This window comes from Nelumbo nucifera, chromosome 1 (assembly GCF_055504915.1).
Source record: "Nelumbo nucifera cultivar China Antique chromosome 1, China Antique-T2T, whole genome shotgun sequence".
In the NCBI taxonomy this organism is placed as follows: domain Eukaryota; kingdom Viridiplantae; phylum Streptophyta; class Magnoliopsida; order Proteales; family Nelumbonaceae; genus Nelumbo; species Nelumbo nucifera.
This window is the reverse complement of record NC_142649.1, coordinates 13,672,505-13,697,250: the sequence shown is the minus strand read 5'-3', so window position 1 is coordinate 13,697,250 and position 24,746 is coordinate 13,672,505. Positions and strand designations below refer to the sequence as shown.

Sequence of the window (24,746 nt, the reverse complement as noted above, 5' to 3'; positions counted from 1 at the left end):
CGCTCGGGGGGGTATACGAGCTCGAAACCTTAGAGGGCAAACAAGTACCCCGAGCGTGGAACATCGTCAACTTAAGGCGATACTACCTATAGACCACCAAGCGAAGTGGACAAAATCGCTACCAGAGCCTAGGGCTAGGATGTCAAGCTAACGAAGGAACCTCGGCATAGGCAAGCAAAGAAAAGTGTCAACCAAAGGCTCAGGTGAAACGGAGACAACAAACTAATAGGGACATCAGCATCTCAGACACTAAGTATTAAACATCAAAACAGACCGTGCGAGTGCAGTAACCCGAGCAAGAAACAGATCGGGCATATGATCAGTTCGGCAAATACAGTCAATTCGAGAGAAAGAACAACCAACACTTAATCAAAAGAAAGTCATTCCATTTCAAAATAAGTGTACATTTCAAAAATATATATATATATATATATATATATATATATATATATATCGAGCTCGCAGGCCCGGAGGTACTTATTCTTCATCAGAAGGCACTTCAACAACACCCGAAAGTCCTGCCTCGCCCTCGGAGTCCGGCTCACCATCAGCAGTGTCGGCCATCTCCTGAGTAATGCGCGAAGTGGATATCGCACTAATATCAAGCTCGGGGTATATATTCCGGATCATCCACCGACTTAGTTTAAAGCCCTTTCTGTACGAATCCACCATCAGGTCATCAAAGCGCGGCGAGGCGATGTATTCATCAACGACCTTCTTCTTAGCGTCCTCAATGCCTTGGGAAAAGATCTGTGTTCTCTCCCTAATGTCCTCTTGAAGGTATTCAACCTGATGCTGCAAATCCAGCCTCAGGTCCGCCATATGCTTCACAACAACTCCCATGGCCTCGGCATCTCTCTGAGACCTCGCCTGCCTGGTCAGTGTAGCGCGAGCAGCCGCCTTAGCAGCTCGGGAAGTCGCCTCGGCAGCACGGAAAGCCTCTTCGGCAGCTCGCGCCTGCCTCGAGCTCCTCTCCACCTGGGCCGCCAAGGCATGGATAGAAGAGTTCACCTACCAAAAGGAAAGAACAAGTGATTAAAAGAACAACAGCGAGAGGGATAAAAGCAAAGAAGCCCGACAAGAAATCTGACTTACCACCATGGCATGAGTGGCAGCACGACAGGCCACCTGGTTCAAAGGAAGATCGGTCCACGCCACGACCTCCTTAGGGAAAGTGGCCTCCCTACTCTTCTGAAGAGTGTAGTTCGGCGACAACACGCTCCTGAATTCCCCTTGGGCTCCCGAGCCTGAGGGCCCAGCTCGCGTATAAGCAGACCTAGAGTAAGCGGGAGCCCCGTGTAAGTAGTCTCGGCATAAGGGGCCCCTGCCGTTTCTTGCATTGGAGGAGCCATCTCGGGCTCCCTGGGCAGATCCTCTGACGGGTAGTCTGGTACCTCGGGCTCCGCATCTCGGGGCAGCTCGGCACGAGTTCGTTTGACGACTCGCTTCCTCCTCTTCATACCTTGAAACAGGTGCCCACCACGAGTCCTTTCTGAGTCCATCACACCTGCAAAAAGAGTTTGGCATCAGAAAAAACAAAAGAACAGAGCAAAACAAAAACCTTTGAGTAAGGAACCTACCCGAACTCAGGCCGGCCGCAATGAGCTTGGCCTCCATCAAATACTGATGGCATTTTAGCCCAAGTCGTGCCCATTGCCGGAGGCCCTTCACCGTCTCTTTATCAAGTGTGACACCGGAGTCAGGGGCGGCCATCCCCCACCCGGTTTGAAATGGCCACCCCAATACACTTCGCACCCCGAAGTAGTCCCGCTTCCACGCCGGGACCTTGTTGAGAAGTTCATGTAAGAGCTTAAAACCCAGGCGAGGAGACAGGTAATACGCCCGCCTACGCCCGGGAAGGGGACCCGCTTGCTTCTTAAGCATTAAAATGAAAGAGAAGATCTCCAAGTCTAAAGGAAAGCCCTGTTCGCAAAATAGGGAGATTGTCCCCACCAGGTTACGAATGGAGTTCGAGTGAAACTGGCCGACAATAATGCCGAAGTGGTTCATGACCTCGACAAGGAGGGGGTGGAAAGGCAGTCGCAGCCCTGTAGTGAACTGCTCCCGAAATATCACGATCTCATTAGGACCGTGTTCCCAAGGAAAGCTACCCGAAGGTATGAAGTAGGCGTACTCCCCAGGCAAGTTGTAATAGGTAATAAGGGATTGGAGCCCCTCAGGCGTCATGGTCGAGGGACCAAACTTGTCTAACGTCCGACCTCGACGAGAGGTGGACGCCAAACTACCCGAGGCGACTCGGCCTATGGGTTCGAACTCTTCCTCGAGCTCTACCTCCGGTTCGCTAGGACCATCAGGGGATGCAACTCGATTCGTAGAACCTGCATCTGACCCACTTGAAGAACCGTCTGAGCTATCCGAGCTAGACATCGAGGAGGGAAGATGGATTCCAGGAAAGTACTCACTCGGAAAAAGGCTTGAACGGACTACGAGAACTTGAACACGAGCAAAAAACCTTGAATGCGAACTAAAAGCTTGGACGCGAGCTGAAACTTGGACGCGAGCTCAAGAAGCAAAGCGCAAAAGTGACAAAAGCAACTGGGGTCCCCCACTATTTATACCCGCAGTAACCAAGAATCAACAGTTCATATCAAAGCCAATCCGACGACCCGCAGCCGCAATGACCGCACGTCTCCTGAGACCAAGACGTGACTGGCCACACGTCTCTCGAAACTAACCGCACGTCTCCTCATATTAAAGGCGGCAACGGCACGTTTTCAAATTTGAAAAGACACCCGCTGTCGCATCTCCCAGCGGCGCGCTTTTTGAATTTTGAAATTAGGCGCGCTATCACGTCTCCCAGCGGCGCGCTTTTTGAATTTTGAAATAAGGCGCACGCTGTCACGTTAGTCAGCATTTGAAGGAAGATCGACACGTCTCCCGTCTTTTGGGCGCTCGAGAAACCCAAAAGAATCCTGGCAACGCACCTCGCGCTATCACTCAACCGATTCGAAGTACAGGACAAATCCACCCGCCACCTCGCGAACTCCCTGCGCCAGGGCCAGACCCTTAGCACGAGGAGTGGGGGGCAATTGATGAAGGAAGATTTGGCCCAACCTCGTAATCACTCAACACGTGGCAAAGGCAACAGCTCGGCATAACAGCTCGCCAAAGCACGAGCTCCAAAGGGAGGAACCAACGGTCCGAACTCTCTGCAAGGAGCCCGAACTCCCAGTACGGAGCCCGAGCTCTCCCTTGGGCCCCAAGCCTTATGAACACAAAGGGCAACAACCCGAACTAGCCTGCCCCATGGCAGTTCGGGCCACACCTCTCTCCGAACTCAAGACTTCGCCTCGCACACCACTCCAGCACTTTGCCCCCAAGACACCGAACTGAACAAACCGTACCTGACACCGAAGGAGTCCGTATCCAGGGGCGGCGCACCTGACTGACTTGGGATTTGACGCTTGACAGCCGCATTCCAACGGCCAACGGCCACCTGCCACTGCCACCTGCCCCCGCCATCTCCAGTTACAGAGACGGCTTCGACAAGGAGCAGTGGCGGTTCTGTCCCAGCAAAGGGGATGACACCCGAACTGGCAGAAGCACAGAAGTAATCATACCCGACCTGGCAGAAGCCTCGGAGTGAGTGCGTGAAGTGGTTATAAAAGGCTCCTTACCCCCCAAGAACAAGGTATGTGAACTTTGCGCTATCTGGTTTTATCTTGCCTTTGGGAGAATACTAACTTGAGCTTCGGAGCAATCTCACCGGGTTCCCCCCGGAGTTTCCTCATCTTCTCCGTTTCAGGTTCCCTGTAGCTCTGTTCAGAGGCAAGGTCGTTGACAGATAGGACCGGTCGGATTGCGCACCATCAAAGACCAACATCTCTCTCTATTCTAAGACATGGTCTCTTTTTGTTTTTTGATAAGTTACAGATTTGCTTCTCTTGCTACAATACATGGGGAACTTTGCTCCACCTCCGCCCATTTGAAATCTAGACCAAGTGTGATTCATACTCTGGCCAAGTATGAATCGTATTCTTGTCTAGTTCAAATCTGAATCCGGTCCATTTAAGAAGGTTTTGGTCCTTTCGGATATCCATTCTGAAATAAACCATTCAAATTCAAATATTATCTAATTATTTAATCAGATAAAATATGATTCAATCTGATAATATATATATAACTTTTTATATCCTTAGATGTTTATTCCAGCAAAGTGTTTTTTTTTAATCTCCTGGCATGAACCAACGTTCATGGCCTTTACTTTGCCCTTTAGCCTATAACTTGAACGAAATCACCTCAGAGGAAGAACCACTGCTCAGAACAAAGACCGAACCGCTGTACCCAATCCGTGCATTGATGACAACCCAATGGAAAAATACATCCACCGACTGAAAGGAAAGACACTCACAAAAGACTCCACAATCCCCATCGGAAACCTACCCTGACACATTTGCTAGAGGAAAGAAACCCACAGAAGTGGGAGGAAGACTAGCATTTGCTAGAGGAAAACTCGCATCAGGCGATGTGAGAGGAAGACCCATCATAGCATGACATAACTAACTTGACCAAGTGGACCTTCTCGTGTATTCGTTTAACAACCTCTAAACTGATTCTAGTTATACTCTGTTTTTTTTTTTTTTTTGAAAACTGTTTAGGCAATTTCATTAAATAAAGATTCGTTCTGAATACAAGCAGACAGAAAAGATGGAATCACAGTCCAAGTATGAGTCCAATGGAGATTTCCTACTAGTTAATTACTAGTTAATGGCATTGGCAAAGATAAGCCCGCCTCATGGAGATCTCCTACTGGTTAATGGGGAGGGGGGGAGAGAGAGAGAGCACCTCGGAAAAGATATAACCCAAAGAGGATGACCGACAATCTTATCAAATTAAAATCACGATATGATTTCATAAGGAAAATTTAAAGTCAGTGCTCCTGCAATATATTTACTGTAACAGTCCTACCCTCTCTTTGATGGAACTATCATAAGTCTTTAGATAAGAAGAATGACAGAAAAAAAGTGGCTAAGTACCTTCCAGAACAGATAGACAGTCTCCAGATTAGCAGCACAAACTCATCGTAGGCATCAATTATGTAGAAAAGCAGCGAACCATCAGAATCTACTATAAAATCTGTCTTATCTTCGGAAGCAGGAACAGAATTTGGCAGTCCTTCACACTTCACAGGCAGTGTTCCCATTTTCCCCTTTCCAATATAGCCCGCCATCTGGTAGTGGCGCTTAATGATGAATCTTATTTACTTCAATCTTAGCTCATATGTGATCCTCCCTAAGCAACCACGTCTTCTCTAGTTGAAGAATCATGGACTGTGGAAATGAATCCGCACGATCTCACAATTCAAAATTCCCCCATCCGATTCCCTGGGTGCCACCTTTCCCGGAACTAGATTCTGATTTTCTTGGAAACGCATTTCAGAATCACCATTTGCAACCGTAGTGAATTCACATTTAACAACTAAATCAGTACCAACAATGCGTTGATTCCCGCTCTTAATTGAATGAATGGGCACAAAACTCCTCGCAATGAACATTGAGAAAGATACGGTGCTTCCCCATAAGACCCGCGGCTGCGGAGATTGCTGAAGGCTTTTTGGTAGGTGGTTTCTTCTTGCATTTTTCACAGTTCTCCTTCTGATTCATCGGACGAAGGACGAAAGCAAGCTTGACCAACCCTCATCCTCCCCTTCGTTGCCGTATCCGATACCATCATCATGTACGATGAATCCGCGAGCTTCTTCTCATTGTCTGGCAACGAGAGAGGAGTGGCCCTCTTCGGCGACGGTATCGTAGATTGGATCTTCCATCTTTATCTGATACCCACCTTTTAGAAACGCCGACCACTGCTACGGATGGCAGGAAAACACTTGAGTTTTCGCGCCAATGAGGTTCTGACCGAACCATAATATTTGCAGGCCAGAGTAGTCATCCTGGTCCGACCAGATAAGTCTTGCCACCTGGCCACCGGCCACCCCTATAAAGCGAGCCACTCCTACACCGTTGGGTCGATTCGCATTAGACTGGGTTTTCACGGTCTAGCGGTTGGTTCACTCTCAACGCGATTATTTTCTTCTTCTTTACCAGGGTTTGTTCTTCGACAAAGGAGAGAAGAAGACCGGTGAACGAAACCTCTGTTGAGGCTTGAGCTTGGATGACTGAGTTTGGGAGCAACAAGCGTCGCAGTCACGCAGGTATGCATTTTTCCTCTCTCTCTCTCTCTCTCTCTCCTCCTTCCCCTCTTATATTTCTTTCTTCAATGGCGTTGTATTGTTCTTCTTAGCTTAGGGACTCCACCTCTTTTTCTTTGTTTCCTTCGCTGGAACTAAAATATATGGTTTCTTCTTAGGATTTTGAATGTTTTTAGTCGTGAGTCTTCAATTTTGAACTAAACCTGCTAGGAACCTGAACAATGCTGTTTTTATTTTTGGCAGACGTGAATAGACTATAGAGATGTATGGGAATACTTTGGATATATTAAGATATACATAGATACGCTTGAAAATATTATAAATATTTTAATAAATTATTAAAATACATCAATAATATTAAATATAAGATTTTAATGAGGTGTATATATATTAAATTAATATATTTTAATATTTTTATAAATAAATATATTATAACTAATTCTAATTTCATTAAAAATCCTATGCTTAACTATAAATTATAAATTATAATTCTTTAAGTTTTAATAATTTATGGGATGAGAAAAACCCAACTCTCCTATCCAATCATAAAACATGCATTGGCACAACTTCTATGTGAAAATATAATTAATAATTATTTATTATTTATTTCCAAAAAATATAAAAAATAAATAAACATTATATAATATATTCAAAAATAGATATTAAAGAAGAAATTTCAATTGCTTTGTGGATATGATAGATCATCCATAGAAATATAATATATTCAATTATTGTGATCAAACGATAAAATATAATTAATTATTATTTATTTTTTTAATTCTAATAACAAAAAAAAATATTAAAGAAGAAATTTCAATTGCTCTTTGGATATGATAGATAAATCTATAGATCTAAAACATATTTAGTCTTTATAGGCAGTGAAAAAATTACATTTTTTTTTGTTAATTTATAGTTTCCCCAAATATCTTCATGAAATTTCCATAAATCTACTGATAACACAACAAAAAATTGTGATTTTGAATATAAGAAATTTAGATCAACATAAATTTAAACATTCAAGAAAAGAAAGAAATCACAAGATATTATAAAAGATTGAAAAAAATTACCTATTTTGCCATATTTTTTTTCAAAATTTGAAAAATCTTTAAAAAAATTAACAATTCACACTTGTTTCTTGCAAATCTAGCACTCTAGGAATGAAGTTTGGAGTTTTAGAGTCATTTAGGGTGAAAGAAGTTTTATTTCAGGGAAAAAAATATTTCTTTTCCCCTTTAATTCTTTTTAGTTTTTTGTCATATCTTTTCCGTCTATATGCTACTGATACGCCCCGATATGCCCCAATACGCCCCTGATGTCGGTCCGATATGCATGAAAAAAAAATGAAACGTCCGATTTCCAAGCATATCCTATATCAGTTTTTCAAAGATACGATCGGGCGTATCATATTGAAATTTTAAACCTTGTATGCAGGATATCGAACCTCAATAATTGTATGTGTAGTCTCTCTCTCTCTTTCTCTCTCTTTCTCTGCTTTTATCACTCCAAAAGTCATCATCAACATTTAAGTTGTGCCATTAAAGAAACGCTCGGAGGTATCTCTAGGCTTATATAAGTGATTTGAGAAATTCACACTTTAAATATCAACTTTAAGAAACATATAAAATCGGAGTAGAGAAAAAAAAAGCATCTATTATTGCATTCAAATGCCTTATTTATAGCTACTGAGTATACAACAGTTGTAAATTGCATCTCAACTCAATAATCGATTCAATTAAATAATTACACGTATAAATGGGAGCCACCAATTTAGGTGCATTGTGTTAATTGAGATGCAGTGGTTGATCATTAGTGTTATGGAGAAGCTACGTAGTTAAGAGTAACTTCATATAATTGAGTAGTACTTTTTTTTTTTTTTTGATAAGTGTAAGGTATATTAGCAAAAGGAAAGAGAAATACAGTCTTCAACCCTGAGTATCCCTTGAAGATATTTACAGCTAACAAAAAAAAAAAAAGGAGACAAGTTTTGGCTATTTGGGATACTCATGGGCTGCAAAGTTAAACTTCCTATTTATATACAAAAACATAACAGAGTTTAGGCTCCTTAATAACAGTTCTGAATTCAAAAACAGCCAATGGCGCCATGGATATTCCTTCCGATCTTTCAAGGAGCTTATCAGTGATTGCGAGTCAACACATATACAAACTTCTTCAAATCTCCAGCTTTGAAGTTCTTTTAAAGCCTGCAAAACACCAAATAGCTCAGCCTGAAGAACTGAATTAACTGAAGAAATGCGACCTCCAACGATTTTTAAACAGGATAAATTTTTGGAGACAATAATGATTCCAAATGTATATAGGGAGCTCAAAATCCTTTCTGCTTCTGTAAATATAAGATAAACTGTTTGTTGAGACAAACAGAGAGTTAAATGATTATTCAAAGGAGGATTTAAAGAAGGTGGAGATTCATCATTCAAATTTATAGAAAGATGAAACAGTTGATTCACAGTTTTAGAAACTGAGGAAGGAGCAATAGAAATTATTTTGAAAAAGTTGTTCATTTCTAGCATGTCAAATAAAGTACCAAGAAATAGTTAGCCAACTGAGAATTTGCAAGAAAAGAACATGGTCGTTGATTAGATTATGCAATCTTCTAATGCCTGATGCCCAAGAATTTTGGAGCATATTATGGACATGGAGATTCCTTGGATTTGTGAATAAAATTGCTTAGGAAAATTGGCAATGAAGAAATAAGTGAGATAAAGATTCCTCCTCAATTTACAAAATACACACTTTTTCTAAGCATCATCAAGTCTTAACAATTCTTTTATTGGGATGAAATTATTTAAGACACGCCATAAAAACATTTGAAACCAAAGCACAGATTACTTCCACACATTTGCAAGGCAAAGTTTCAGATCTGGATTGACATTGGGCAAGGAAGCTTGCAATTCTTTTTTATAGTTGGTTTGACTTAATACTTTCCAAAACTATGATGGACCCAAATCCAAGAGATAGTATTAAGGGAATGGTAGATAGGGGTTTCAAGGATTCTGGAGGCTTCAGTTATAGAAAAAGAGGACTGAATAAGTTCAGTGTTCCAATTCCCTGCTTGCATAAGATTAGTGATATTTGCATTGCTGAGTTGGCGGGGTACAAGCTGAGAGATCCAAAACAATTGACCCTCAGATTGAATCCAAAGACTCTGAGATAGAGGGAAAGAGGAGTTTTCATTTACCAATTGACCACATTTAGAGGCCAACTCAATTAACTGGGGACCAAAAGCTTTCCAGAATATGGAACCCAAAGAAAGGATGGAATAGGGGAATGACATAGTGTTTTTGAGATACTTTGCTTTCCAACTTTGTGACCATAATTTATCTTTTTCATTAAGTAATCTCCAAGCCACTTTCTTCAGTAAACTTTGATTAACTATTTTGAGTCATTTAAAGCCAAGTCTTCCGTGAGATTTAGGTAAAGAGGGGGTGTTCCAGGAACACCATCCATAAGGATGTTTATTATTATTTGAGACACCCCACCAAAAACTTCATATGGTTTTTTCAATGCTATCAATGGTTTTCTGGGGAAACTTAATTAAAGACATTGCATGTAGGGGGACTGACTAAAGGACTGAATGAATAAGGACAACCTTCCTTGCTTGGTTGATGGCAGAAGCTTTCCATCTTCTTAATTTTGCTTGAAGATTTTCCAAAATATAGTTCAGGTTGGTATGTTTATTTTTAGACCCGAAAAGAGGGAGGCCTAGATATTTAGAGTGTCGATTCAAGGGCTTAATTTTTATTTTCCTACTGATCATACGTTGAAGTCTAGGATGAATATTTTTACTACAGTATATTCCAGATTTTTGAAAATTGATGACTTGACCAGAGGCATTCTAAAATGTTTTTAGAAGTTGACCAAGATTATCAAGTTCATCCCTATGGGCACTTAGAAAGAGCATTACATCATCGGCAAAAAAAAAGATGAGAGATTTTGGGTGTAGAGGAAGAAATGAGGATTCCTTGGATTTTCCCTTCTTGTTCAGCTTTATACAGAAGTCTTGAAAGAGCTTCCATGGCTATAATAAATAGGTAAGGAGAGAGAGGATCTCCTTGATGAAGGCCCCAGGAAGGAATAAAAATGACCCTCGGAAGTACCATTTACAAGAATGGAATAGGAAACACTGGAAATACATTATTTGATGAGATCACACAAAGTGTTAGAGAAGCCTAGGAGAGACAACTTTGAGGAGAAGTCAATCATAGGCTTTAGACATATCTAGTTTGATAGCCAAATAACTTGTTCCTTTTTTTTTTTCAAAAAATGAAACATTTCCAGAGTTAAGATAGAGTTATCTGACATTTGACGCCCTAGGACAAAATCAACTTGGTTGGGAGCTATACACTTATCCAGGATGGAGCGAAGCCGATGAGTTATTAGCTTAGCTATTATTTTATAAATTATGTTACAGAAACTAATAGGTCTGTAGTCTTGTACTTTTGCACAATCGACCTTTTTAGGGATGAGACAAATGAACGTGTGATTCAGTCGCTTGAGAAGTTTTTTATTTTGAAAGAATTCTTGAACTACTGAAATTATATTCAGTCCCATTAGCTCCCATAATTGTTTAAAAACCAGGGCAGGCATCCCATCTGGTCCTTGGGATTTGAGGTTTCCTATTGAAAAAAAAGCTGATTTGACTTCTTCAAGAGTGGAAGGGTGGAGGAGCATTAAATTTTCTTGATCAATAAGAACAGGGGAAATAGCCTAGGAAAGCTCTTCCAAATCATTTAGATGTTGAGAAGTATAGAAGGATTTGAAGTAATCTATGGAGGTATTTGTGATGTCTGCATGAGAATTTTGCTAGATATTCTGATCATTTTTTATTCCCTCAATATAATTTCTCTTCTTTCTAGAAAGAGTACTTTTATGAAAGAAGTTGGTATTTTTGTCCCCTGGTTGCAACCAAGTCTGTCATTAATTTTGTCTCCAATAGCTATCCAATTGGCAATTTGTTCCCTCATACTCCAAATAAAGCTAATCCAGATTCTGGTAGGAATTCTTTTGTTCTGCATTTAAGATTTGATCCTCCAAATTTTGTAATTTTTCTTTTGGCTCCATAAAAATGCTTTTCTTCCAATGAATTAAATCTTTCTTCAAGGCATCTAATTTTTTAGAAAGCTTAAAGGTTGCATAACCAAAAGTGGTGGTTTTCCAAGATTCTTTAATGAGTTGGTGGCAGGATTTATCTAAAGTCCTGATACAACCAGAAATTCCTTTTGGTCTGTCATTCATTGTCAAGGAAGTGTGGTGTAAACCTATACCTCCAAGGGTTGGGAGCTTTTATTGGGAAGTTTTCCTTGAAAGAATCAATATAAGTGACCTACTTCAAAGAAAAAGACCCAATAGTTGTTTATCTCCACACTGGTGTGCTTTATGCAAGGCTGCTGGTGAGTCTGGGTACCACTTAATATCTTGTGTTTTGGCAAAAAATATTTGGGATTGGTTTGCTTCTTTATTTGGGTACAGGTGGACAACTCCAAATAGTCACCAAACTTGTTTTCCTCTTCACCTATTGAATGTTCAACGAAAATATCAAGAATTATGTGGAGATGCGTGAGAGTTGCTGTTTGTTGGACACTATGGGAGGAAAGAAATGGAAGAATCTTCTTGGAAAAGGAGAGAGGCTTGGAAACTTAGGTAGAGTTGACTCATATAAGAGTAATACACTGGCTGAAGACAATGAAGGAGTTTACAGATTTTTCAACAAATGATATGCTAAGAAAGTGGAAAGAAGTTGCTAGCTCAGTTACAAGGAAGAAGACTTTGAATCTCATGTGGAACCCTCCACCTCATGGTTTTATCAAACTAAATTTTGATGGCAATAGCATGGGGAATCCAGGGCCTTCAGGTATTGGGGGGGGGGGGGGGGGGGGGGGGGGAGGGTCCTAAGGGATGAGAGAGGTAATGTAATAGCTATGTTCTCATGTCCAATTGGAGCGGGAGACTCCTTGAGGGCTGAGGTGTTAGCAGTGTTGGAAGGGGTACAAAGGGCCAAAGAAATTCAAGTCAAGAAACTGCTTATAGAAGGAGATTCTGCGATTGTTGTGGATTGGTTGAAAGAAGACACTTCCAAGATGTGGAGCTACAGCAATGAGGAAAGAAAATTCAAGTGGCCGATTAAGGATATGGAAGTCCTATGTACTTGGGTTAGAAGAAATGCTAACTCCTTTGCTGATGGATTGGCTAGGCAAGGAGTTTTTAGAAATTCTGGGTTTTGGGCTCAATTGTGAGGGTCTGAGTGTTTAAATCAGTTGTACTTCTTTTCTGGGGAGTTAAGTATCTTTAGCTCCCCTTCCCTGTAACTTTTTTCCGAAGCCTGTTTAGGCAATTTCATTAAATAAAGATTCGTTCTGGATACAAGCAGAGAGAAGAGATGGTTCACAATCCAAGAATGAGTCCAATGGAGATTTCCTACTAGTTAATGGCATTGGCAAAGAGAAGCCCGCCGCTTGGAGATTTCCTACTGGTTAATGGGAGGGGGGAGAGAGAGAGAGCACCTCGGAAAAGATATAACCCAAAGAGGATGACTGACAATCTTATCAAATTAAAATCATGATATGATTTCATAAGGAAAATGTAAAGTCAGTGCTCCTGCAATATATTTACTGTAACAGTCTTACCCTCTCTTTGATGAAACTATCATAAGTCTTTAGATAAGAAGAATGACAGAAAAAAAAGTGGCTAAGTACCTTCCAGAAGAGATAGACAGTCTCCAAATTAGCAGCACAAACTCCTCGTAGGCATCAATTATGTAGGAAAAGCAGCGAACCATCAGAATCTACTAATAAAATCTGTCTTATCTTCGGAAGCAGGAACAGAATTTGGCCCTCCTTCACACTTCACAGGTAGTGTTCCCTTTTTCCCCTTTCCATATAGCCTGCTATCTGGTAGTGGCGCTTAATGATGAATCTTATTTACTTCAATCTTAACTCATATATGATGCTCCCTAAGCAACCATGTTTTCTCTAGTTGAAGAATCATGGACTGTGGAAATGAATCCGCACCGATCTCACAATTCAAAATTCCCCCATCCGATTCCCTGGGTGCCACCTTTCCCGGAACTAGATTCTGATTTTCTTGGAAACGCATTTCAGAATCACCATTTGCGACCGTAGTGAATTCACATTTGACAACTAAATCAGTACCAACAATGCGTTGATTCTCGCTCTTAATTGGATGAATGGGCACAAAACTCCTCGCAATGAACATTGAGAAAGATACGGTGCTTCCCCATAAGACCCGCGGCTAAGGAGATTGCTGAAGGCTTTTTGGTAGGTGGTTTCTTCTTATCCATCTTTTCTTCTTGCATTTTTCACAGTTCTCCTTCTGATTCATCGGACGAAGGACGAAAGCAAGCTTGAGACCAACCCTCATCCTCCCCTTCGTTGCCGTATCCGAGACCATCATCATCTACGATGAATCCGCGAGCTTCTTCTCATTGTCTGGCAACGAGAGCGGAGTAGCCCTCTTCGGCGACGGTATCGTAGATTGGATCTTCCATCTTTATCTGATACCCACCTTTTAGAAACGCCGACCATTGCTACGGATTGCAGGAAAACACTTGAGTTTTCGCGTCAATGAGGTTCTGACCGAACCATAATATTTGCAGGCCAGAGTAGTCATCCTGGTCCGACCAGATAAGTCTTGCCACCTGGTCACCGGCCACCCCTATAAAACGAGCCACTTCCACACCGTTGGGTCGATTCGCATTAGACTGGGTTTTCACGGTCTAGCGGTTGGTTCACTCTCTCAACGAGATTATTTTCTTCTTCTTTACTAGGGTTTGTCCTTTTACAAAGGAGAGAAGAACAGTGAACGAAACCTCTGTTGAGGCTTGAGCTTGGATGACCGAGTTTGAAAGCAACAAGCGACGCAGTCACGCAGGTATGCTTTTTCCCTCTCTCTCCTCCTTCCCCTCTTATATTTCTTTCTTCAATGGCATTAAATTGTTTCCCTTAGGGGTTCCACCTCTTTTTCTTTGTTTCCTTCGCTGGAACTAAAATATATGGTTTCTTCTTAGGATTTTGAATGTTTTAGTCATGAGTCTTCAATTTTGAACTAAACCTGCTAGGAACCTGAATAATGCTGACTTTATTTTTGGCAGACGTGAATTGAGCTCTTGGATGCATATTAGTTGTTGAACATTAGCTAGAAATGGCGTCAGCAGGTCAAGCGCTGCCACTGAAGAGACAGAGTTCATCAGTGATGAGAGAGTCAGACCGACTTATTGTTACACCACTGGGGGCTGGGAATGAAGTGGGTCGGTCTTGTGTTTATATGTCTTACAAAGGAAAAACTGTCTTGGTATGACAAATCTACTCTTTTGTTTCAAGAGTGTGTTATACCTTTTTGATTTTGTTGCCATGTTTGTAAACCTAATTTCTTCTTCTTTCTCACTTTTTTTCTTGGTAGTTCGACTGTGGAATCCATCCTGCTTACTCGGGCATGGCTGCTTTGCCCTACTTTGATGAGATTGACCCTTCAACAATTGATGTGCTTCTTGTTACACAGTAAGTAGTTATGTTTCGTTTCTTTTTTGGATGATTGTTAGGTCTTCTTTTTTTCCATTTTGAGGTGGGTAATGTCGGATCTGGTGGTTCTCTGGTGTTCCGTGTTCCTTTTTTTGGGTGGATCTTTGGTGTTGTGCATTCTTGGATATCCAAGATTGGTCTCCTGGGTTGTGGGTAAGGGGGGGGGGGGGCTTTATCCCCCCTTGCTTCTCCCTTTTCATATTACCACTTCTATACCTTTTTCTTTCTCTGCCATCAAGACACAAAATGATATACTGGCAAAGAATCTGTACAATACATGTGATCGTGAAATTAAACTGGAAAATATTAGAGGATTTTATGAAAAAATAATATCACAAGTTTTACGGTATGCAATTAGCCTATTGTGGGAAGGTTTTTTTTTTTTATATGAAAACCAGATGGAATGAATGGAATGAATTTCTGCAATCATAAACATAAGACAAAGGTAGGTTACTTGAACAGGGGGTTAGTAATTTGCAATCTAGGAAGCTTCTATTATCTATACCATCCACAATCTATGGCCCGTTTAAGAAGTGAAAATTGATTAGTTTTTCCAACGTTGGAGTAATTATAGATTGCAATGGCCATGTCAAATCCATATTTTCAGGATCAATAGGCATGGGAAACTCTACAAGAGTGAAGTTGCTAGCAATCCTACTAGGAATTAGATTTGGAGTTCAGTTAAATATCACAAAATTGATGGTGGAAGGTAACTTAATTTTTAGTGGAAATGTGGAATGGATGAAAACTGACAGAATGAGAACTTGGCACTAGAGAAGAACCCTAAGGGAGATCAAAGATATGACAAGGAAACTATATATAACATACTCCTGGATTCATAGATCAGTAAAGGGGGAATGAACAAAAACTAGCTATTCTGGGGGTTTTCTGATGTTTATACATACAGGGCAAAGGGGATGCCTGCATTCCTAATTCTGAGTAAAAAGTATTAGTAATAGACCTAGATTGCAAAAGAGGAGAAATTGGTTATAGAAGTGGACTCCAAGGTGGTGGTGGGTTGGCTAAAAGACCCAGATTCAGTGGTTTGGTGTTACAGAAATGAAATGAAGAAGTTCAAATGCCTAACACAACAGATGATTTTAACCATACAATGGGTGGGACAGGTGGCCAATGCACTGGCTGATTCTCTAGCTAAGCAAGGGGTAACGAGGGATCAGATGTACTGGGCCCGTTTGTAAATCTGTTGTATTTCTTTGTTAAAGAGTGAGGCTGCACCTCGTACCTCCCACTGGGATGCTTGTAACAGATGTTATCCTTTGCTTCTAATGAAAATTAATGAATTTATTTATCAAAACAAGTCTTGAAAAGTGACATTTAGTTTCAAAAACTAGATACAAATGCATTATATACAGATATAAGCATACGTTATGGGATACCAGTACCCATATCTGTTTCCAGGATTTTAGGAAACAGAGAGTCATATCCCCATTTCCCTATCTATGTTCATATCCATATCCATATCCATATCCATACCTGGGCATCATATAGTCATACATACTTAAATCATATTGATTTTTCTGGCAATTTTTGTTTTGAAAAACAAAGGCATACATGTTGGCTACTTGGCTAACACCCCCTAGATCTTTTGTTTCCTTCCCCAAAGACACTTGTTAGAGTGGAGTCTTAAAAATACAAGTATTTGAGCTAGTTGGAGAATGCAGTGGGAGATATATCTTCTGGAGGTGGACTGACTGCCTTTGCTCATATAGGCAGTTAGGCACTTGTGCCCCTTCCAATCATGCAAACATAATATTTCTTTGTTCATATATAGTGCTGGCAATTTTGACCCACCCATTTGAGTAGTGGATCAATATGGGCCAAGTCACCCATTTGGGTCATAGAAAAAGGGTCAGGGTGGGTTGGGCCAAGGATACCCATAGGGTCAGATGCCTCTTACTCATCGTCATTTACAGAGATGCTTCTCGTTGAATACACCAAATTGCAGTTGCAAAGAAGAGAGAAAAGCTGCTAGCAGCTATTGCTGTAGCGACCACTGAAGTTGATTTCGGCACATCTTTTTGTTTTCCTTCTCCTTCTCCCTCTTCTTCTTATTCTCCTCATCGCCAGAAAAAAAAAAAAAATTCATGGAGGTTAGGCAAGATTTGGAGGTTTAGGGTTTGAAACCGGAGGAAATGATGCTGAGCAGTGTAACTACAGCTATGGGAATGGGACAGATTTGAGTTGGAGAAGAAAGCACCGCAGCTTGAACAGTCACTTCAGGAAATGATGCACACTTGGGTTTCTCTTGACAAAAAATGCCCAGAAAACAATCAATAACACGCCATCTCAAGATTGGAATCCATTTAATCCACTGAAGCAGAACTCAAAATGGTTTTGGCTTTTGGAGGCATTCTCAATCTAAGCCTTAATTTGATCTGAACTGCTTACGGCTTGAAATTCCTATTACTTTTTTATAATAGGAATTACTTTTTGAGATGATGCGTTGATTGATTGTATTCTGTTAATGGGGTTGAATTTTTTGTTGAAAATTATTATTCTTGATTGTCTTTTGAAAATTACTCTCAACTTTGTGTTTTTTCTGCAATTTTTGTTTATTTGGTGGAAATATATAATTTTTTATTTTTCTAACTTTTTATCTTTTTCTTTGTTTTTCTGCAATTTTTCTTTTTTATTTGAGATATATACTTTTTTGAAAATTTTATCATTTTATGTTTTTTTTTTTCAATTCTGGTTTTTTGGCTGATATATATATATATATATTGAAAAAAAAGTTATCATTTTTTGTGTGTTTGTTTTTTGAAATTTCTACCTTTCTTTGCTAAAATGTATAATTTTTAATTTTTGATCAATTTATGTGTTTCCTACATTTTTCTGTGTTTTGAAAAAAAAATGTTAGAGTACGGTGCATAAATGGGTCAAAGTGGGTGGATTAGGGTGGGTGAGGGTCAGGGTGGGTCTTGACCCACTAATGAGCAATTAATGTGGGTTGTAGTGGGTTAGTGGGAAAATATGGGTCAATTGACACCCAACCCACCCATTCGGCACCCCTAATTCTTTCTCCTTTGGTATTTATCAAAAAAAAAAAAAATCTTTCTCCTTTGGTTGCAAGTTGCATGATCATCTCATCATTTATTATTAATTTTTAAATACAATATTTCTTTTCTTTTTTTAAACACTGAAAAAACTTTGAATTCCTGTCTTCTACTTTGATCCATTTGCATCTAAATTTTTGTCCCCAACTAAATTCATCCATTTTCATGATTAAATCCAACTCTCTTTGTGCTAGCTTCTTTGGTCCCTTTGTCATTTATCTTAGAGCTCCACATTTGTCCAATCTTCAGTTCAGTTTTCTTGTACCAATGACCCAAAAGATTCTTTGTTCTAGACATTCAACTCTCTTCTCAAGAGATGAAACCTCATCCCAAACCTGTATCCCTTCTATTTGGCATTCATTTGTTCCTCCTCCCACCATGATTTGACACTTCAAATGGAAAAATAAATGTGCTAACCATATATTTTCAAAGTGAAAAGGGAGGAGATCCACCACCAAGATTTTCCTGATCTTACAAGGTGCGACGGTGATCTATAATAGGCTCGGGAAAATCTTGACAAGATAACCCACCTAGTGTTCTTCCCAATCTACTGAAAAACGAACTCAGCTTTGAAAAAAATCAGTTCTATTTGAAAATTATCCTACAAAAGGAGAATTTCTTTAAGTCCAAAATTATTGCTGATATGATAATATACCCAAACTGGCTATGTAAAGAAAGACTCACTGCTCATTCCATGTCATACAATGTTTGTCATTGTAACTTAAACCAACTATGTTATGTTACAATGACATTTCATTATCTCTAAAAGATTTTTGGTAACATGCATACATGATCATGTGAACCTTTAATCAAACTCCTCTGGCTTTTGTATTAAAACTCTACCACATTTAAAGATCAAATATTGTAAATGCATTTCCTCTCTAAAAGATTTCATTATCTCTAAAAGATTTTTGTTATGTTACAATAACCAACTATGTAATGTTACAATGACATTTCATTATCTCTAAAAGATTTTTGGTAACATGCATACATGGTCATGTAAACCTTTGATCAAACTCCTCTGGCTCTTGTATTAAAACTCTGTATCACATTTAAAGATCAAATATTGTAAATGCATTTCCTCTCTAAAAGATTTCATTATCTCTAAAAGATTTTTGGTAATATGCATACATGGTCATGTAAACCTTTAATCAAACTCCTCTGGCTCTTGTATTAAAACTCTGTATCACATTTAAAGATCAAATATTGTAAATTCATTTCTTCTCTCTATGATGCTTCTAGCCTTCTAGGAACTATTTTATACATGTTATTTGTAATGTTATTATGTTATACTTCTATAAGTGAATCAAGCTGCTAGAATACACACAAACAAATAAACACTGGCATATGTGTCTATGTTACAACATAACCAATAAATTCTAGTTGTTTGACTTTAAACCCTGTTGGCTCACTATATATTGATGATGTTCTTGTGCAGCTTCCACTTGGATCATGCTGCATCTCTTCCATATTTTCTGGAGAAGGTATGTAACTTTTTCTGATAATATTTCTTGTAGTCCTCCTTGTTCAATGGTCTAAGAGTGTATATCTGCTTCCTAGACCACCTTCAAAGGCCGTGTTTTTATGACACATGCAACAAAGGCCATCTACAGGCTTCTCTTGTCTGATTATGTGAAAGTCAGCAAGGTCTCAGTTGAAGATATGTTGTATGATGAACAAGACATTCTTCGCTCCATGGACAAAATTGAGGTCTGTTTGCATTTATAATTAAAATATGTATTTTCCTGTTCTCATCTATCTCTTCTTCTTTTTTTAGCAGTTATGTTGTAGTTGCCTTGCTTATACGGAAATGACTTGGCTATTCATTTGAAAATAGAACAGAATTCAGTTGGTTTCACTTGTCTCACCCGATCATGATATTAAATACCAATCAGTTACCCCTATTTTCAAACCATATTCCTTTCTTTCATGTGTGGAATGATTCTTTGGGAGCAATAGTTAAATTCCTACTAAATAAGAATGGTGAACCATTGGGACTCAAAAACACCTAAAGAGATTTGTCTGATATTTTCTTAGTTTACTTTTTACCAATTTGTGTCTGAAATCTACAGTGTTCAGTAAAATTATATATCTATTTTTATTCTTAATATTGACAGTGTGGATTAGCATGCCTTTAATAATAAACAGTTCTTATTTGATTTATTGGATGGTGATCTGTATCTTATAGAAAAAAAGGTTTTGTAATCCAGTTAAGTCATCTTATAAGCCTTATCCCAATTGTATGGGGCCAAGTACATGAATATTGCTTTTTCATTAACTCAAGATCCAAAGGGTTTTGCAAGTCTTAAATGCCAGCTGCCGACCTGACACAACCTTCGTCCTTTATCCGGGCTTGGGTCCTGCAATTTAAGATAAGCTCACTGGCAGAGTTTTTGTAATCCAGTTCAAGTACAGAAGCTTAATAGAAGATTCTGCCTATTTCTGCCACATGGAGCAGTCCTGTGGTTAATCTAGCCCATCCATGAGATAGGGGGCTCTCTAGATGCGTCTTATGTCCACTTATTCATTACCAGCCTTGTACCCCACATTGTATTGGAATAAAAAAGAGTTCTCTCAAACACATTGCAATGTATTTTGGTTCAAAATTTGGCCCATCATAAGTGTGAAAAAAGGAAGACAAATGGATGTTTTGGCCCCAAAAACAAGTTGATAATATGGAAAAAGCCATGCGCATATATGTATACAAGGAACACATACTGCAATTTTGCTTTTCGAACTTTTAGAAATTCTTTAGGATGCAACAAACTGCAAATCCTGTTGTTGGGTTGGGTGCAACATATGCCCAGATACTTCTATCATTTTGTCAAAGTGGCGGCAGTTTGCTTTCAGTCGAAACTAGTAGGTTAGTATGGAATATTAGACATCACAAGTTATTTGGAAATTACCAATTAAAAAAAAAAGAAAGGTTATCTATAAAGTAGTCTGAAATTAGTGCAAGCTGGTTATTTGATTTGGTAAGTTTTACACATCCATGCATGAATCATGTAACTTGTCTTTTTATCAGTTTTGTAGCTGTGGTCTTGCCTTTCCTACTATGTTTATGTGATGTGTATCAACATCTTATTTTATGCAGGGTGAAAACCTTTCTTTAATTGTATTTTGTTTTTGAAGATATGTTGCACCATAAACCATTCTGTGACTGCTGGACATTTAAAGTTCATTTTATGATTGAAACAGCAAGCAATCAAACTTTTTAATGTACTTGATGGGTAGCTTTTGTAAATATCAGGAGTCCACCTTTTCTAGTTCTCGACTTCTGGGCATATCTGCTCATGCACATAGAAATCTAATAGCTCCTTCATGTAGGTTATTGATTTCCACCAGACACTAGAAGTGAATGGAATCCGCTTCTGGTGCTACACTGCTGGTCATGTTCTTGGTGCTGCCATGTTCGTGGTTGACATTGCAGGAGTGAAGGTTCTTTACACAGGAGACTATTCACGGGAAGAAGACCGCCATCTCCGTGCTGCAGAGATCCCACCGTTCATTCCTGATATATGCATAATTGAATCCACATATGGTGTCCAGCTCCATCAGCCTCGAAATGTCAGGGAAAAACGCTTCACTGATGTCATCCACTCAACCATTTCTCAGGGAGGGCGTGTTCTAATTCCAGCATTTGCTCTTGGAAGGGCCCAGGAACTACTCCTTATTCTTGATGAGTATTGGTCAAATCATCCTGAGCTTCATAACATCCCCATCTACTATGCATCCCCCCTTGCAAAGAGGTGCATGGCTGTATACCAGACTTACATCAATTCCATGAATGATAGAATCCGGGCCCAGTTTACCAACTCAAATCCCTTTGATTTTAAGCACATTTCTCCATTGAAAAGCATTGAGAATTTCGATGATGTAGGTCCGTCAGTAGTGATGGCAAGCCCAAGTGGACTGCAAAGTGGATTATCACGGCAGCTATTTGACAAGTGGTGCTCAGATAAGAAGAATGCATGTGTTATACCTGGATATGTTGTTGAAGGGACATTGGCCAAGACCATCATCAATGAGCCCAAGGAAGTCACCCTCATGAATGGCCTTACTGCCCCTCTTAACATTCAGGTCCATTACATTTCATTCTCAGCTCATGCTGACTATGGGCAGACAAGTACATTCTTGAAAGAACTCAGGCCTCCTAACATAATCCTAGTTCATGGAGAAGCCAATGAGATGGCAAGGCTTAAACAGAAGCTTATCACAGAGTTTGCAGATAAGAACACCAAAATCATCTCCCCAAAGAACTGCCAATCTGTTGAACTGTATTTCAACTCAGAGAAGATGGCCAAAACAATTGGGCGACTGGCTGAGAAGACCCCAGAAGTTGGTGAAACTGTCAGTGGCATACTGGTAAAGAAAGGTTTCACTTATCAGATTATGGCACCTGAAGATCTTCATGTCTTCTCACAGCTATCTACTGCCAACATCACACAGAGGATATCTGTCCCTTATTCTGGTGCATTTGGTGTGATAAAACACAGGCTCAAGCAGATATATGAAAGTGTAGAGTCTCTACCAGAAGAAGAATCTGAGGGCCCCTCATTGCTAGTGCATGAACGGGTGACGGTGAAACAAGAGTCTGAGAAGAATGTGTCATTGCAGTGGTCCTCAGACCCCATTAGTGACATGGTTTCAGACTCGATTATTGCTGTCATATTGAATATCAGCCGTGAAATTCCCAAGGTCACAGCAGTGACAGAGACTGCAAAAACGGAGGATGGCAAGACAACAGAGAAGATAATCTATGCCTTGTTAGCATCCATATTTGGAGAAGTCAAGGCTGGAGAAGAAGGAAAATTGTTAGTGACTGTTGATGGAAATGTGGCTCATCTGGATGTGAAGAATGGTGAAGTTGAGTGTGAAAACGAGGCCTTGAAGGAGAGAGTCCGGATTGCTTTCTGCCGGATCCAGAGTGCAGTAAGGCCCATCCCTCTTTCTGCTTGAAACTAATATTTGTCTTAACAGTTAGCATCAAGTCCTTTAATCCTGAAGTTAGGGAGCAACTATTGGTTTGCAATTAGCACAGATCCCTCTAATATGCTCCACAGATTTCGGTTATGTTTTTGCAGAAATTGGTCCAATTTGAAATGGACTTTGTATAATTTTCCTTGCTTTTCCGGCAAGCTGGGGAAAAGGATTGCTTTTCTGAGTTGTTTCATGAGAAAAGAAACACAGATTGTACAAGCACTCACTGATATACTTACAGTTTTTAAGTCTCTGGCACTTTTCTCCATACTACTTGTAGCAATGTGATCTTTTCCAGTACATTGGTTGGACAATTTATAACAAGGGAGAGATTGAAGATGATGTCACCCATAAAATTAGAGAAAAATTAGAGTAAGATGGACAAAATAGGGGATGCATCCAGAGTCTTGTATGATAGACGAATACCACTTGGATCGAAGGGAAATTTTATAAAACAATTATGAGGCCAGTTATGTTGTATAGAGCAGAAAGTTGGGCAGTCAAAAAAAATGTCCAAAAACAACTAGTGTGGCAGAAATGCATATGGTAAGATGAATGAGTGGAAAATTAGAAAAAATAGAGTCAAAAATTAAATTATTTGAAAGAACCTAAGAATAGCTCCAATACATAACAAAATGAGAGAAAGTAGACTAAGACTGTACATAGAAGACTATTAAACAAAAAAGGACTTGAGTTGAAATACTTAGAAATGATTCTGTAATCTAGCAATGGATAAAGAATTAAATAGAATGGAAAGGTAAAATAGGATTCATGCATATGGCTGGGATAAGGCTTGGATGATACAGTGGAAAATGACAATTTGAATAAATCTATTAGGCCAATTTTGTTTTTGTACAAGTGTTTGGGGTACCTTTAGAAGAAACACTCATGGGCCAATGCCTTTGAACATTTTCCACTCTGTTTAGGTGATCATGTTACTATTTTTAGATATCAAAACAAGCATTTCATAGTAAAAAGTCAATTAAATAAATAGGTTGTAAATTATAGGGGTGTTTTAGTAAAATGAAAATATGATAGGTTTAAGTAAATCTGTGAAATTGTAGAGAGTGCTCTAGTAAATGACTTTTAGCTATACTACTATGAAAACGTGTGAATGAGACTAGAACTTTTATTTGACTAAAATACCCTAACATTTGAATTTGATTCCTCTTTAATTGTAAGGACAGAAATGTAATTTGAACCACTTTTTTCATTCAAGTCCCTGTTGTTAAGTCGTATATTTAAGGTATTAAATCCTGTTAAGATTCATTGATCTTGTGCTTGACTAGAAGACCCCTATTTTTGAATTTGGTCCCTCTAATTTTGAGGGCACAGAATGTAATTTAAACTACTACATTTCTCCTTATTCAATTCCCTCTCTTTAAGTCTTTTATTTATAGTATTAACTTCCATTCGTTCTTTGAATCTTATGTTAATTAACCATATTAAATAAAAGAAAAATAAGTATGACAAAAAATATTGTTTTATTGATGACAGAAATAAAAATGCAAATTTAAAACCAACTCAAAAATAGAGTTGTTTTTCTTGTTTGTTGGCAAATCAACAATTCAATCTTTTGGGTCAAAATATGTCAACCCTTGACGCCATAGTTAAATAATAATAAAATTTTAAAAAAATGAAAATGTAAAAATGTATAAAAAATACAAAAAAGTATAAAATATTTGGACATGTAAGTGTGACAATATTTTTTGTAGAAATATAAAAAAAAAAATTGTACAAAAATTTGAAAACATATTATTTACTATCATGTGGAGAAATTAAACAAAGACTCATGCTAAAAACAAAATGCTTCATCAATGGCAGGATCACATTCTTCAAATCCATAATTCGATTGATGCCCCATTGTTTAGTGAGATCCATTAAATTCCTTAAAACACAATGTAAAATTTAGATAAAATCCAAAGGGATTTCCTATTGAAGGTAAAAGCAAAAGATTCAAAGTATCAATAC

At 39.1% G+C, this 24,746-nt stretch overlaps 2 protein-coding genes and 1 long non-coding RNA gene across 5 annotated transcripts; 1 reads left to right on the top strand and 2 right to left on the bottom strand.

Moving 5' to 3' along the window:
- Window positions 1–437: 437 nt before the first annotated feature.
- On the bottom strand, window positions 438–5,191 carry LOC148802924 (uncharacterized). The gene is made up of 3 exons (XM_088894112.1): window positions 4,998–5,191; window positions 1,096–1,507; window positions 438–1,011 (listed from the first exon to the last, which is right to left on the bottom strand). Exons 1-3 carry the CDS (start codon window positions 5,189–5,191, stop codon window positions 478–480), a joined length of 1,140 nt encoding a protein of 379 aa, XP_088750238.1. The 3' UTR covers window positions 438–477.
- On the top strand, window positions 5,121–23,045 carry CPSF73-I (cleavage and polyadenylation specificity factor 73-I). 3 transcript variants are annotated; one of them, XM_088894110.1, is made up of 7 exons: window positions 5,121–6,172; window positions 13,971–14,074; window positions 14,295–14,494; window positions 14,603–14,700; window positions 19,234–19,279; window positions 19,356–19,505; window positions 21,123–23,045. In XM_088894110.1, the coding sequence occupies exons 3-7, from the start codon at window positions 14,345–14,347 to the stop codon at window positions 22,752–22,754; spliced, it is 2,076 nt and encodes a 691-aa protein (XP_088750236.1). In that variant the 5' UTR covers window positions 5,121–6,172; window positions 13,971–14,074; window positions 14,295–14,344; the 3' UTR covers window positions 22,755–23,045. The 3 variants fall into 3 exon arrangements, with proteins under 3 accessions (XP_088750236.1, XP_088750234.1, XP_088750233.1); XM_088894108.1 differs by lacking the exon at window positions 5,121–6,172 and adding an exon at window positions 13,324–13,461; XM_088894107.1 differs by lacking the exon at window positions 5,121–6,172 and adding an exon at window positions 13,333–13,461 and having other exon boundaries at window positions 13,800–14,074.
- LOC148802923 (uncharacterized) lies at window positions 8,001–13,017 on the bottom strand. The gene is made up of 2 exons (XR_016080074.1): window positions 12,880–13,017; window positions 8,001–8,370 (listed from the first exon to the last, which is right to left on the bottom strand). It is a non-coding gene; the product is annotated as an uncharacterized LOC148802923 (long non-coding RNA).
- Window positions 23,046–24,746: the final 1,701 nt, after the last annotated feature.

Coding starts and splice junctions, on each gene's coding strand:
- LOC148802924 (XM_088894112.1), bottom strand. CDS start 5,191: ATGGCGGGCTATATTGGAAAGGGGAAAATGGGAACACTGCCTGTGAAG. Junction 1,508..4,997: donor CTGTCTATCTGTTCTGGAAG/GTACTTAGCCAC, acceptor CTCTTTTTGCAG/GTGTGATGGACTCAGAAAGG. Junction 1,012..1,095: donor CTGCCACTCATGCCATGGTG/GTAAGTCAGATT, acceptor TCCTTTTGGTAG/GTGAACTCTTCTATCCATGC.
- CPSF73-I (XM_088894110.1), top strand. CDS start 14,345: ATGGCGTCAGCAGGTCAAGCGCTGCCACTGAAGAGACAGAGTTCATCA. Junction 14,495..14,602: donor ACAAAGGAAAAACTGTCTTG/GTATGACAAATC, acceptor TTTTCTTGGTAG/TTCGACTGTGGAATCCATCC. Junction 19,280..19,355: donor TTCCATATTTTCTGGAGAAG/GTATGTAACTTT, acceptor TCTGCTTCCTAG/ACCACCTTCAAAGGCCGTGT.